The 15,260-nt window shown below is 42.9% G+C and overlaps 1 protein-coding gene across 6 annotated transcripts in view; it reads right to left on the bottom strand.

The window, feature by feature from the left end:
* Positions 1–15,260, bottom strand: part of Osbpl9 (oxysterol binding protein like 9) — a 139,489-nt gene that overhangs the window by 84,039 nt on the left and 40,190 nt on the right. For all 6 annotated transcript variants that reach the window (XM_057783508.1, XM_057783511.1, XM_057783506.1 and 3 more), the window contains exon 3: positions 8,741–8,819. In XM_057783508.1, the coding sequence (XP_057639491.1) occupies positions 8,741–8,819 (79 nt within the window). The remainder of the gene's footprint in view (positions 1–8,740; positions 8,820–15,260) is intronic.

The raw sequence follows: 15,260 nt of genomic DNA, 5'->3' as shown, positions 1-15,260 counted from the left end.
ATCAGTGTAATCCAGGCATTGTCAGAATTGCCAAAGTTTTAACTCATTTAACCCATAATATGAAAAGTACGAGAAACTGTGCAACCAAGAAGTTGCTGCTGGAACGAGGACTTGAAATTGAGCTTCTAAATCTACGAATTTCACTGTTCGCCCCTCTTTACACTGAGAAGATAACCTAGTTCCTTGTGTTACATACATACTCAAGTACTTGTTGATTTCACAAAAACAAATCAATTTTTAAAAATAAGTAGATGAGGTGGGCAGTGGTGGCTCACACCCTTAATCCCAGCACTGGGTAAGTAGAGGCAGGCAGATCTCTGATTTGAGACTAGTTTGGTCTACAGAGCAAGTTCCAGGACAGCCAGGGCTATGTAGAGAAACCCTGTCTTGGAAAACGAAACAACAATAACAAAAAGAGTGGATGAAGTAAACTGAACACTAGTATTCTCCACAAGTGCCTAAGCATTGTAAAAAGTAGAAAATTTCCTTTCATTCTGTATCTATACTCACTCTTCATACCAAGCAATGTGCCCCAAACTAAAAAGATTGCTTACTAAGAACCACAAGGTCCCTCCCAAGGTTATATACCCAATAACAATTGCTTGGGAACTCTCCAGATGCAGCTCCCCAGAGTCACCACCCATGCCAGGGTTGGGCTTTCCCTGATACAGTTGTTCTTTAGTTGCCAAGTTCAAGTTCCTAAAGTAACCCAAGGAAACTCTGGCTCATGCATTGCTCTGCTGTGCCCTTCACCGCATGATGCACTAATGCATTTGAAACCATGAGCTGAAATAAGAACTCCCCCCCCCTTTTTTTTTTTTTTTTTTTTTAGTTTTTTTCGAGACAGGGTTTCTCTGTGGTTTTGGAGCCTGTCCTGGAACTAGCTCTGTAGACCAGGCTGGTCTCAAACTCACAGAGATCCGCCTGCCTCTGCCTCCCGAGTGCTGGGATTAAAGGCGTGCGCCACCACCGCCCGGCAGAACTCCTCCCTTTGAGTTGTTTTCATCAGGTGTCTGGTCACTGCTACATAGAAGTTACTAACAGTCACAGGATGACTTGTTCTTACACATACACTGGACCAGAGGGCCAGGGAGGTGACCCTGATCGTTCTCACCTTCAGGCAGTAGGACTGGAGTGATAATTAGCAATGTCTTTACATTACTCTCCCAGCTTGCCACACTGAAATATTACATTAGCAATTAAGAGAAATGAGTGGTGGGATAAATTGTAAATTGCTAACAAAAGTAATACTGGATTGAGACATCTATCTACTTACTATACCAGAGCCCATAATTAGACTTGGGAAGATTATAGTTGCAAATATTTATGGAGGATCACGAACAGAAAGCAAATTAAGAAAAACATAGGAACATTAGTGAGATCTAATCCTCCTACAGTTATACAACAAACTCCCAATACATGAATCCAGCCTACATAAACATCCTGAGCACCACTGAAATTATAACAGCTAATTACAGATTTAATTACAGTTGATTTATTTCTCTTATATGAAATGTCACTTTTTGTTTCGGAGAGGTTATCACATAGAAATCAGAAACATTTAACTACAGAGGAAGTATTTCAAGTAAATAAAAGACAGTGCCATGTTTACCAGGGATAATGCTGAGGTACCTGCTTCCCAAGCAGGAGTCACCTAAACCTATCATGATGCTTTAGTCGAACGACTTACTGTCTAGTCCAAACAACAGACTGTGTAGGTGTGTAATAAGCTGGCTAATATTCATGTACTAGAGGCATCGATGCACTGATATACTTCAACAATATGACTTTTTAAACCACTACGTTGCATAATAATTCTGCATTTTAGTAACTAATCCAGCTTTAAGAGGGCTGAGCTGAAAATGTTGGTTATCATATCAACTGCAGACAACTGCTTCCACTGAGACTTATGGAGTTCTAGTCTAGGCTTCTTTTTGATGCTTTAAAGTGCTGTATTTTATCTTAGGAAACTTGTGTTACTCTAAAATATGTAACTTATACTATTTACAGTTTGTACTGTTTAGAAGATGTTGTCAGTAAACACCCCCCCCGCCGCCCTGCTTTTTTGAGATAGGTCCTCACTATGTAACCTAGACTGACTTCAAACTTATGACCCTCCTGTCATTGTGCCCAGGTTTATGGTTTTTCATTTTTTTAAAAATGAAAAAAAAAATGTTTATACACCAGGCTTGCCAAAGGCAAGACACCCTTTGATACAAATTAGATTAATCATATTAAGGGCAATCTATGACCAAGGCTAAGTCACTTGGCTCTGCATCTCACTCATCTATACGTTAAGGATGATCCTAGAGCAAGTGCCATTCCAGACTCTGGAGCTCAGGCTTTCAAAGGTATTATAGATGCTGTGGAGGACCCATTCCAGAGCTTCTGGCTCATAAGGGCACATTCCCACGCAGTGCTGAAGCTCTATCTACAAACACACTTTAGAACCACTAACCTAGATGGATCTGAGAACAAATCCTGGCTCTACCACTTGGGCGTCCTAAAACTCAGTTTGTCCAACTCTAGAAACAAAGCTATCTGTGATTACGGGTTTAGCAACTATATACAGCGGTGTCCACTGTCCACTGAACAGTATCTGGTTCATATCAGTTACTTAGTAGCAACCCGATAGTTGCTGCCACTGTAACACTGTAACGGAACACAGGAACATCAAGGGCATGGTATTTTACCCTTGCATTCAACTGCATTGTTATTTGAAGGTACTCCTATTTACATTAATTCTTTCTTGATAAAATGATAGATCATGATAGCTAAGTGACTTATGTCTTTAACAATCCCTCTCAAGAGAGCTTGCCTAGTATGCATGAAGGCCTTGGTTTGATCCTCAGCAGCTCATAAACCAGACAAGGTAATGCACTCTGCAATCCCAGATATCAGGATGTAGAGGCAGAAGAATCATCCTCACTGGCCATAGATCAAGTTCTAGGCTAGTCAAGAATTTATGAGAACCTGTCTCAAAAGATAAGGTACTAAGTACTGTGCTCAGTTTTCAGTTTTGCTTTATATCAGCTGGGTGGTCCCAGCTTCCTTATCTATAAAGTAAAGATGGCACTAGTACTTACTTTGTAAAGTGAGCTACATGATTTAATAAAGGTAGAACCCAAAAATAATATCTCACATAAAATAAACACTCAATAAATGTTTGCTATTATCCCTATATCCATAATGCTATAAATCATTACAGACATTAAATCATCAAAGATACAACTTCATAAGCTAGGTAAAGCAGCTCACCCTTGCAATCCCAGTACCTGGGAAGCTAAGGCAGACAGGTAAGTCATTCAGGGTCATTCTTAGTCTCATTTTGAAGCCAGGCTAGGTTGCACAAGACCTTGTCTCAAGATGAAGACAAAAAAAAAAAGTTACAACTTTTCATCTATAAAAACAGAAATTTCAGATGATTAGGTTTTGGGTTGGGAAGATGCCTCAATGAGGTGAGCACCTGCCACACAAGCACAAAGACCTGAGTTCAGATCTACAACCCTCACCTGAAAAGTCATGAGTTCCCAGAACCCAGCACTCTAGAAGCTGAGATAGGCAGTTCCCCAGGGCTTGCTGACCTGGCCACCAGATTAGCCTATTGGTAAGCAGCAAGTGAGAGACCCTGGCTCAAAAAATAAGGCAGAGAGTGATAGAGGAAGACACCTGATGTAGACCTGGCTTCCACACATAAGCACAGGCATTTGCACATGCCCAAACATGCACGCACACACACACACACACACATGTACACGTACACATACACATGTGCATGCACATGCCTCCATTCTAACTTCTTTTATTGCTCTTCCCAGTCTACTGGCATTCCATCCTCTTTGTTTGCTGTGATCTCCTACACAGACAACAGATATTTCTGCCAATGTTCTTAACTATAGATTTAAAATCCAAAGGCTTTATTTAGCTCACAAAGGTGCAGTTTGACTTTTTTTTTTTTTTTTTTTTTTTTTTTTTTGGTTTTTCGAGACAGGGTTTCTCTGTGGCTTTGGAGCCTGTCCTGGAACTAGCTCTGTAGACCAGGCTGGTCTCGAACTCACAGAGATCCGCCTGCCTCTGCCTCCCAAGTGCTGGGATCAGTTTGACATTTTTTAAAAACATTTAAAAATCTGGAAATATTACATACTCATTTCCTACTAAGAAAATCTGACCTCTCTTGAAAAGAAGTAGAGAACCTGTCGACATTCAGCAAGCCTTACCAAACATCTTAACTGTCTGGACCAGGTACAGCAGCTTCCCCTCTCTACATTGCTAGTCTGGATTATTATTGCTACATTTTATTTCATGTTGTGTGTGTATGGTGTGTATGTGTATATGTGTCTATGTGTGCCACTGCACACATGCAGAAGTCAGAAGGCAATTTTGGGCAGTCTGTTCTCTTCTCCCATCATGTAGGTTCCAGGAATTGAACTCTGGTCATCAGACATGCAGACCCCAAATTGCTAGTCTTTGTCTAACTTTAATCCAAATTGGTCGTTTAAACTTTCAACCTCTAGTTCTACTTAACAGCAATATGCTAATAGCTATCTTCATTTGCATGTGAGCTCAGACTCAGTTCCCATCATCTCTGTGTCTCCAAACTAAATTCCTCAAGACTGTTTCAGATGTGACAAAGTTCAATTGAAAAACCAAGCCAAGAACATTACTACTAAATTCTCCTTCCTCATTTCTAGCCAGTCACTAGCTCCTGTTGATTTACCCACTACAAATGTCAAATCTGTTCCTTTCCACTTTCCCCATTACCACTGCTGTGATCTGTTCAGGACCCCATCACCAGCCACAGCTATTCCACTGTGGGTCCCATAAATGCTTGCCTTGTCCAGAACATTGAGCCAACACCTCCCCACTCCTGCACCCTGGCCCTTTTCTCTCTGGCATCATCAGCTCTTCCTCTCCATGGAAATCACTGTTGTCAACACAGAAACACTATTACTGTTCCTTTTGTCCTTAATTAAAATCTCCCCAGACTCCCATGCCTCAAAATCCCTTCTGTTCCTGCTATCAGCTCAGCCGAATTTGAAAGCACTCTGTCCTGGTTTATGGTGGCTCTCCTCAAGGTTTTCAAGAGCCCCTCCTGATGAACTCCATTATGACATCACTCCCTACTGCCCACTTCCCTTGTTCATCAGCAGCGTCTGGCACAGTGGCTGACCTCTCTCCCTCCGAGAAAGCGCCTTCTCCAGGCTTCACTCGCTTTTGTCCCTTTGTCATCGCTCTCCAGCTGATTCTCCCTCATCTTGAGGTCTCTAAAGTATATCTTCAAGTGCCTACACTTTGGTGCTCAGACTTTTTTCTTTCTACTCCTATTCCCAAATTCCCACAGCCATAAACACTGTCTGTGCCAATAAGTCCCCAGATTTATTTTTCAAACCAGAAATTTTCCCCTGAATTCCATATCCAAACTACACATTCAACATCTTCACTGAATTCTTCTTTCTTCCAAACTAGTTCTTCTTGGAATCATCCTCTTCAGTTGGCAACTCTGTTCTTTTTACCTCAATCAAAACTCTCATTGTCAACCTGAACCTGTCTTTCCATCATCTACAACTCAACCTTCAAAATAAATAAAACATCATTGTCCAGTCAGTGGTGGCACACACCTTTAATCCCAACACTTAAGAGGCAGAGGCAGGCCAATCTCTGCGAGTCTGAGGCTAGCCTGATCTGCAGAACAAGTTCTAGGACCACCAGGGCTGTTATACAGAGAAACCCTGTTTTGAAAAATAAAATAAAACATGAACTAGAACTTAGCAACATAAAAGTAACTAAGTTATACAACAACTTGAAAACACTGTTCTGAGCTAATAAAGTAAGGCAGAAGAAAATACACATGACATGATCACATTTCTGTGAAGCTCCCCAATGGGTATGCACACCTCTATTGACAGAAAGCAGATCAGTGGTTGCCTGGCCCAGGGCTGAGGAGGGGGCTTTGAAAGGGAAGAAATCTTTTGGAGTGATGAAAATGTTCCATATTGTGGAGGCAGCTATCTGCAAATAAGCTGACCAAAGCCTACTGAATTATATGAGACATATTTTTATTTGTTATTGTTATTATTATTATTATTATTTTGGTTTTTCAAGACAGGGTTTCTCTGTAGCTTTTTGGAGCCTGTCCTGGAATTTGCTACACCAGGCTGGACTCAAACTCAGAGATCCCCCTGCCTCTACCTCCCGAGTACTGGAATTATAGGCGTACGCCATCACTGCCCGACCTGAGACATAGATTTTAAAATGTTTTTATCTGAAGGTCTTTTTAAAAGTTGTCATTTGCTGTTGTCGTTATTGTATGTTTCAGCGTATGTATGCATCTGAATGCACATACGATGGAGGGAGTTCAGGCATGCCACAGCATGTGTGAGGAGACCAGAGAACAGTTTTATGGAGTTGGTCCTCTCTTCCCACCTTTAACTGGGCCCCAGGTATCAAAGTCATCAAGTTTTTGCAGCAAGAGCTGCACTGAGCCATCATCTCATCAGCCCCTCATGCATAAATTTCTTACATGTTAATTATACTCCACTAAAGTGGATTAAGCACACATACAATTTGACCACTTTTTGCTACCTCCCTACCCCCACTGGTACAGTACGGAAACCATCGCTTTTTCTCTTCTTGTCTACAACAGCCTCCTAAATGGCTTCCTGGGTCTGTGCTCCTCTGCACCTTATTCTCACCACAGTGGCTGGAGCACCCTGTAAATTATGAATCTCATCATGCCACTCTCTGATCAAAATGTCCTAACAGTCTTTCATGAAAATAAGATTCTTTTTTATTTCTTTTTTGGCAACTGGGTCTCACTCTGTAACCCAGTCAGGCCTGAAACTCACTCTGTAGACCCAGGTTCTAGCTTGACACAGGAAAAAGACAACACTCAACATACTGTGATAATATATCAACCTGAATTTGCTTTAAATTCTCATCAGCAATTTAAGGTCAAGAAGAATACCATAAAACTTAAGCTCTATCAGACACCGAGAGGTTTTCTATCAAATCTGTAGATCTTTACTAAGTGTGAAGTAATTTCCCCAATCACCTAAACCAATGCACAGTCTTCTTTTCACGAGCTCACGCTGCTTAACACCCCATAAATGCTACAGTAGAAAACAAACAATCTGGCGGCCTGGAAACTCAGGGTTCATTTTTAAAATTCTTATTTATCTTTATCATTTAAACAATGTCTTGTTTTATCAGCAAGCCACATAAACACAAAAATGCTAAGGAGATCAGTTTAACATAAATAATTTAAGGTAAGGCAGAGGCGCCTTTGCTCAGAGATCCAAGGCTCTTTCTACCAGGCAAACAAAGGTGCTCTGGTCCGGAGGGGCCTCCTCAGGAGCTGCAGAAGCTGTGCTGCAGCCCCTGCAGCCAGCAGCTCCTAGAACTGCAGTGAAGTACTCAACTCCATCAGAGTAAAGAGTCGCAGTTACCTGCTTTGGCTTATAAACAGCGTTGCATATGTAACCTGAGAACCAGGGCTGCTTGGTGATGAAAAGGTTTCATGAAGTTAAACAGAGTGGAAATTTCCAGGGGTGCACTATTATTTAAGCGGTTCTAAATAGATAATATGCTAAAGCACAGTTAGTATTTTAAGGATAAGCATGACGACATATTAGAAATGTCACTGGCGCACACTGGCCTGTCTTTCCTAGGCATAGGCAGCATTTTCCACTTCTATGAATCAATTTCTTAAACAAGACAATGAAGGGAACAACCACAGCATGCTGTCCTAGTGTGGGACAGCAGTGGCCTAAACACCTTTGCCCAGCACACCTCATAACCAAACATTTCCAAGCTGTAACTGTACTTAGTATTCATCTGCCTTGATGTACCTGGCGACCGTAACAGTGACAACCACCTACAGGTTCAGACAAAGCGCTAACATCTCCAAACAGTCTCATTTCTAAGTTTCCTGGATTGCTTTAAACCTACAACAGACATTGTTCTGGATAGGCAAAACAATAAAATAAAAAAATTAAAAAAAAAAAAGCACCAAATTAACAGGCACTCCTAACAGACAACAGGATCATAGGACCAGATCGCTAAGATCAGCTTAGCTGATCGAGCGCTTCCAAAGCAAGATGAAATGGGAATGATCACACAGTACCTTACCCTTTCTACCGGTGAGCCATAGCATGCAATGCCGAAACATAGCAGTGGCAGATGGCATTGGAGTTATTAACACAGAAAGGATAATAGCAGAGGAATGATGGCTGGCAGACAAGACACAGAAATGCAGATGGAAATATGCAAATGTGGAGTTCTTGAAGCAGAGTAAAACCTTTCAGGCAAAGGCTGCCTCTAGCTTCAATTGAATTTACATTTTGAGCTTCACAAGGACAAACACTGCAGCCTTCACATTCAGTCTTTAGACTCTTCATGCAGAAGCAGAAGCACACTCCTCGAGAAAGAAGATCAGCAACCTTCTGTAAGCACAAGCCAGCAGCAGCAGCAGCCCATTACTCTTGCTTCTCACTGATTTTTATCCTTTAAATTTTTAATCTCCAATTGCGGCCAGATCCACAGTCGCTTCAAATTAATGTGCATCCACTGCAGATACAAATCCCTGCCTAACCTGCAGTACCACTTCATCCAGAAGGTTCCTGTGCACTCGTTCATGCAGGATCAGTTGCAAAAGCATTCAAGGCATTCAGCAAACAACCCACGAGAGAAGAGAAGAAGCAGGCGGGACCATGAAGAGAAAGAATCTCCCCTTTCAGCTCACCCTGGAAGTGGAAGGTTTTCTGATCAACAGTTATTGTGAAGGTGCTGTCGTCCTCATCGTCTATACCAATCACAGCTCCCTGTGAAACAAAGAGCAAAATCCCAATAAGGCAAACAATGACATCAGCAATATTCACTCCTGCTACAGCCTTGGAATACCCGAAGCAACGAGGACACTGGAAGCAGGCTAGACGAGCAGAGGAATCCGAGAACCTTGTTTTGCTTAAGGAGGAAGAAGTAACGGAGAAGGGCTGGCGGGATACCTTAGTAGTACCCTGCATGGAGACTTTCCATGCCTTGCATAAGGGACATGGATGCAGTGGGAGGGGACAAGCACAGACGCTGAATCCGGAATCTGTTTAACAGCGAGCCACTGCGCCCTTCTGAGCTTTAAATTGCTCTCTAAAATGGGAGTCAGAAACCTATACCGCCCCAGGTTGTTGTGCCGTGCAAAGACAGCAGGTGCTCTTCACCAGGCTGCTGCTGTACTGCACTTGTTAGTGCAGAAACACCAGCTGACATTTGCTCCAAAACACTGCCCAGTGGCCAGATGCTCCCATAGCCACTTGTGCTTTGGTGGGCGCTGCAGCTTTCACACCGAGTTACTGTGCGCTCCTGTGTCTGCCTCCTCCCACTAAACTGCTGTGAGCTTCTGGGAACCCAGGACAATTTTACTTATTCTGACAAATGGCACTCAAGTGTATGCTTTTTAACAGAAAACACGACTTTCAGAAGGCAGTGAGAGGGCAGGGAGCTACACTGGTTGGCTGTTTCAGGAACTTTTAACATTTTTTTATATACAGCTATATGCATCCTAATCAGACAACTGGAATTAAAGGGGGAGGGGGAGCTATACAAAATCAAAGTCTACTGGGCAATGGTCTCAAGGACTCAATATCTTTTATATCCCAGAGGGGCCAGAGAACACATCACACCACATAACTCTCACACAGTCCATTCTTAGATACCTTGAAATGAAGGCTCAAAAGAATGGAGGGGGAAAAAAACAGTAACAACCTCATCACATGAAAAAAGCAGGGTGACTATTATCTCAAAAATATTAGTACAGCCAAATACTTATTCATTTCTTCCCAGATACTATATAGCTAAACCTCACCTTCATCTAAGTTCTACACACCTTACTTAGCTTACTTATTTCAGAGTAGGTAAGAAATTTTGTCCCTGTTCTCAAATACGGAAATGTCTGCGAACTTAGTCCAGATCCAACAGAAGCTCATAGCAGGCACCTCTTAGTCCAGCACGATGAACACGGTCACCACCATCACGTACTAGAGCAGTTCATTCTGGTTAACTTCACTAGGCTAACTTCGTGAATTTCTAATAAATCAAACACAGCAGCACTGAATAACCCATTAGAGAAATGTATGCTAGATGGAGCACATGGAACAACGGTCCTTGCTTTTAAGACCTTTCTGCTCTGGAAGAGCAGATAAAACCCAGTAGTGAGCTCTACCTGGACAAACCTTGGAAACAGTATCAAAGACACTTGTCACTAAGGAAATAGGCACAATGGACAAACACACAGAGATGGAAAGTACTTCAGTAGTTCCCTGAGGGTACGGCGAATAGGGACTGAATGCTAGTAAGCAGGAGCGGGGGAAGGGTTGTTTTGGAGACGAGGTGTTGCTATCCTGCCCAGGAGGCCTCAACTCCTGGGCTCAAGAAATTCTTGTCTCAGTTTTCCACTGGAATTACAGGTACACACCACTACACCTGGATGGCATTATATTTCTTCATGGAGTGATGAAAACATTCTAAAATTGACCATACCATTACGGTAGTTGAACAATCCTAAGAATATACCCAAAATATTAACCATATACTTTAAATCAATATACTATACAAGATGTGAATTTTCCTTCTTTAATACCGGGTCTCATATAGCCCAAGCTGATGGAGGAAGGTCATTGGTTAATTAAAAAAGAAACTACTTGGCCCTCATAGGTTAGAACATAGGTGGGTGGAGTAAACAGAACAGAATGCTGGGAGGAAGAGGAAGTGAGCTCAGATGCAGGGCAGCTCCTCTCAGAGACAGACGGCAATGCAGCTCATCGCCAGGGCAGATCCGATGAACCTCCGACCCAGGATGGACGTAGGCTAGAATCTTCCCGGTAAGCGCACCTTGGGGTGCTACACACACTATTAGAAATGGGCTAGTCCAGGTGCGAGAGTTAGCCAAGAAGAGGCTAGATATAATGGGCCAAGCAGTGTTTAAAAGAATACAGTTTTGTGTGTTGTTATTTTGTGGCATAAGCTAGCCAGGCGACCAGGAGCTGGGGGGAGGGGCGGGGGCAGGAACATAGCCCGCAGCTCCTACAACACCAAGCTGGCATCTAACTCTATGTAGCCAAGGATGAGACTGAACTCCCGATCTTCCTGCCCATCCTCTTGAGTACTGGGTTAATGGAATGTATCATCATTCCCAGCTGATTTGGTGTTTGGGATCCAGTCCACAGCTCGACAAGCACTCTACCAATTAAGCTACATCCCAAAGCTCAGTGTGTAAATTATAACTCAACCAAGCTGCAATACCCACTTTCAAATGCCTGTTTGTTCTTTCTTTTGGGTTTCTCAACCTAAGTTTGTTCATCATCTAATCACTCAAGACAGGCCTCAGGAGGGCTCACAAAGGCCCTCATCCTGTAACTGTCTATGCTCATTTGGAATTTTTACCTTTGCTTTTGTTCTCCTTCAGTGCTGGGGACTCAAACTAGGGCTTCGCACCTGCTAGGCAAGGCACTCTACACTGCGTATCCTAAGTTCACCATCTCCACAGCTGCTGATACAATGGCAGTTTTCACCGATTTCTTGCTCACTGATGCAGTCTGTCTTCAGTCTGGACACCAACTAGGCCAGTCTTTGCTATTGCCAGAGAAGCAGTTTCGAAAGTGCAAACTTTAGGAGACACACCTTTTAAAAATATACCTTGGCTCTCCATAAACGAATCAAGTCAACATTACTTCTTGATGCTCTTCGAGACTCTTCGTTTGGCTCCGCTAACCTCTTCTGCTGTCACCACTCTGCCACCCCTGCCCCTGCAGAGAGAACCCTGCATGTGCTCAGCCTCAACATTTCTTCCATGCACCAAAAAACCAGCACGCAGTCTCTCTTTCTCGAACCATTTTTCCAGTCCAGTTCCCATCATTTTCTAAACAAAACCCACCCAAATCCCTCTAGCGCCCTCCTGCTCTGTGAAAACTGCCCCGCTCTTAACCTTTCCTCCATCCCTGCATCCATGCCTCCTTCCTCTCGCTGCATTCCAGAGCCAGTATTCTTTAGACAGAACTCAGCAGCGCACACAGCCACTGTCACCTGTTCCCCCTTAGTGACCTTTGTCCCTAAGCTGAACTCAAGAGAGCTCTCCCCAAAAGAACCTTTGCTAATCTAAAATGGGAAAGGGCACTCCTTTGGATCCACGGCACTTCCCTGGAAGGCTTCAGAACCTGTAACTAGAACTGGAGTCTCCTGCTGCAATCAGGATGAGACACTACCTGAGTGTCCTTCAGTACAGAAGGATGCTGCACCTGACACTCTGGCCTCTCCATATGATCTGTTCAAAAACAATCTTAACTTCCCTTGAGAATACCCTAGATATACACTGTTCAATGCTGTAGCCAACAGTCCTGTGTGACCATTTAAATTTAACTTATTTAAAATTCAGCAAAATTTAGAGATGAGTGGAGTCAAGTTCAGCTCTTCAGGAAAGCAAAGCTTAGCACCAATAAGGCCCTGGGTTTGGTCTCCAGACCAGAAAAAACACACTGGAATTTCAAAAGCTCAGTAGGTCCAGAAAGCTAGTGGGTATGGAGGGCACAAACACAAACCATTTTAGTCACCGTGGAGATCACAGGCACTACAGACCACAAAGAGGAGGATACTGCGGTCTGGTCACTGAGAAGAAAATCACAGCGAAAAGCTATTGCCAATTGGACATCTGCACTTTACACACACTTGCTTTGAAAAACATTATTTTGAAATGTAACATACACAAAGGCTGTGTACAAGGTCAACTCTCCTGTGTAACTTTTCCTAATCTCTTACACAGCCCTCTCCCACAAAGGCAAGCGCTAGTGTTGAGGATTCATTTGGAGGTTGTAGCAGGCAAGTGCAGTTACTCTTGTGCCCCGACCAAAGGACAGTCCTCCTCTACCAGACAAGATCATGGAGGGCTTGCCTTTGGGAGGGATGCAGAGTGCTGTGAGGGAGGAGAGGAGCAGACTGGCCGATTGACTGGAGCTTCCCTGGGGTGACAGATGTTGTAGCCAGACAATGTGGATGACAGATGTTGCAAGCAAATCTCCCTTACATGCAGTGAGGTAAACACTGTTCTTGAATATTATGAAGTCCTATCCGTTTTGAGTTTTATACAAATGGACTCTGTATCTTTTAATCTGCTCTCACACAAAATGTTTGAAATTCACTTATGTTGCAGGTAGTACAGTTGTTGACGGTTTTTGTTTTTATAGTTGTGCTTCTACATGGTCTTCACAACTTATCAATTTCACTGTGAACAGACATTTACACAGCTCCAGATTTACACTAGGACAATGCTATTATGAACACTGTGGCTCTTTTCTTACACATAGTACCTGGAGGTGGATTTACTAGATCAGGGGCATACACATGTTGGTCTGCAGACAGCCAAGGGTTCCAAGAGTAGTTGTGCTGATTATATTCCCACTTCATGAGCACTTTTTTGTTGCTGTTTTTTTGAGACAGGGTTTGTCTGTAGCTTTGGAGCCTGTCCTGGATGGAACTCGTTCTGTAGACCAGGCTGGCCTTCAACTCAACAGATCCACCTGCCTCTGCCTTCCGAGGCATACGCAGCCACCACCACCACCAGGCTCATAAGCACATTTTAAATCACTCAGCAGTGACCACTGACATCTGACAGTGGTTTTAATTTCCTTTTCCTTGGTAACTGATGAAATATCTTTCCATGTCTATTGTTATTTGAATATCCTTTGTGTGATGGTTCAGTGTTATCAATAAGCAAGAAGCAGACCATGTTCTATTTATAGTTTTCTTTCTATTGTCTATAAAATCTGCAGCCTGACTTTTGCATCTCCTTTCTTCTAAGGAACAGTTTTTAACTCTAATTCTTTCCCTATAATGTACTGAGTTTATATTTCATAGTTACACTTTCTGTGGATCCTTCAAGAAATCTTTCTCATTCCTAAGGTCAAGGAAATATTTCCCTACACTGTCTTCTAGAAGTCTTTGTATTTCAATATTAAGGAAAGTAAGTCCTCTCACTTTCTTTGGCCTTTTTACGTTCTGAACCAATACTGTCACCAGAGTCGTAGGTCAGAACGTGGAACCTGTCTTCTGAGGTCTTTGTAAGAGGCTGAGAAATCAAGTGGCAAAACCAAGAGTGGTGTTATTGACCCTTTAAAAATGTTAGAGTTCACTGAACAAGTTTCATGCATGAGAGAGTGCATACAGCAGCACACTGACTCAGAAGGCTACCGATCGACAGTTTAACAGTTTCAATTCAACAATACTTATGGTTTTCTGGGTAAAGGGTTCCAACCATCTTTTGTTAATCATTACTCCTCCACCCTCTCCATTCCCCATCACCTTTTCTCTGCTCCTTACCCTCTCAGTTGCATGTACACATATGCAAGTCTCTTCTCTGACAACAGTAAGGATGCTCTGGGTCTGCACCCACTCCAGCAATTAGACCATTCCTCTAAATCCCTTCCAGTCACTCAAGCCTCCTGCCTGTGATTCACTTCATCTTTCCACTCCTTGAAGATACCTGGCTACACTGGCTCTTCTTCACCTTACATAAGTTAACTTTATGGCCTGGTTTACCCGGAACAATCCTGGATTATTCTGTTGCCCTGGCAAAATAATCAACTTCCCCATTCATTGTCAAGACTGTCTAAGTTCCAGAGATGGTCACACTCCACCACACCTTAGTCCCAAGACTCTAACCACCCTCTCTAGACTTAGCTCTTACCAATTTCTGCACTTGAACTGCTCAAGGTTTACCAGTTGCTGCAAGTTCTTTCTCATAGCCATGTATCTCCAATTGTTCCCCCTGTCTGCCACATCCTTCCTTTCCCCTACCTGGATCTGCTCTGCTTTTTGCGGTTATCTGGAACAAAACTCCTCTTGGTAACTAACATATGCAATGGTGTTCTATCAAGAAAACTGTTGTGCTAACCCCCCCAAATGCCAACATTTTGTGATTTTTTTAAGGCTCATTTCATGGTCTCTTGTGACTTTTCTCTGAGGTTTCGAACGATCAGCTTTTCATGCTCCATCAGTACTTGATGCATACTGCTTTAGGTTTCAGAGAGAAACTATAACTTCAGCATCTTCTCCAAGTGTGTGATGGTTTGAAAGGAATGGTCCCCAATGACTTGTGTGTTTGAATGCTTTGCCCATAGAGAGTGGTACTATTAGAAGATATGGTCTTGTTGGAATAGGTGTGGTCTTGTTAGAGGAAACGTGCCACTGTGGGCTTTGAGGTCTTATATGCTCAAGCTATG

Source organism: Chionomys nivalis, chromosome 11 (genome assembly GCF_950005125.1).
Source record: "Chionomys nivalis chromosome 11, mChiNiv1.1, whole genome shotgun sequence".
NCBI lineage: Eukaryota > Metazoa > Chordata > Mammalia > Rodentia > Cricetidae > Chionomys > Chionomys nivalis.
This window is presented reverse-complemented; position numbering and strand designations above follow the sequence as displayed.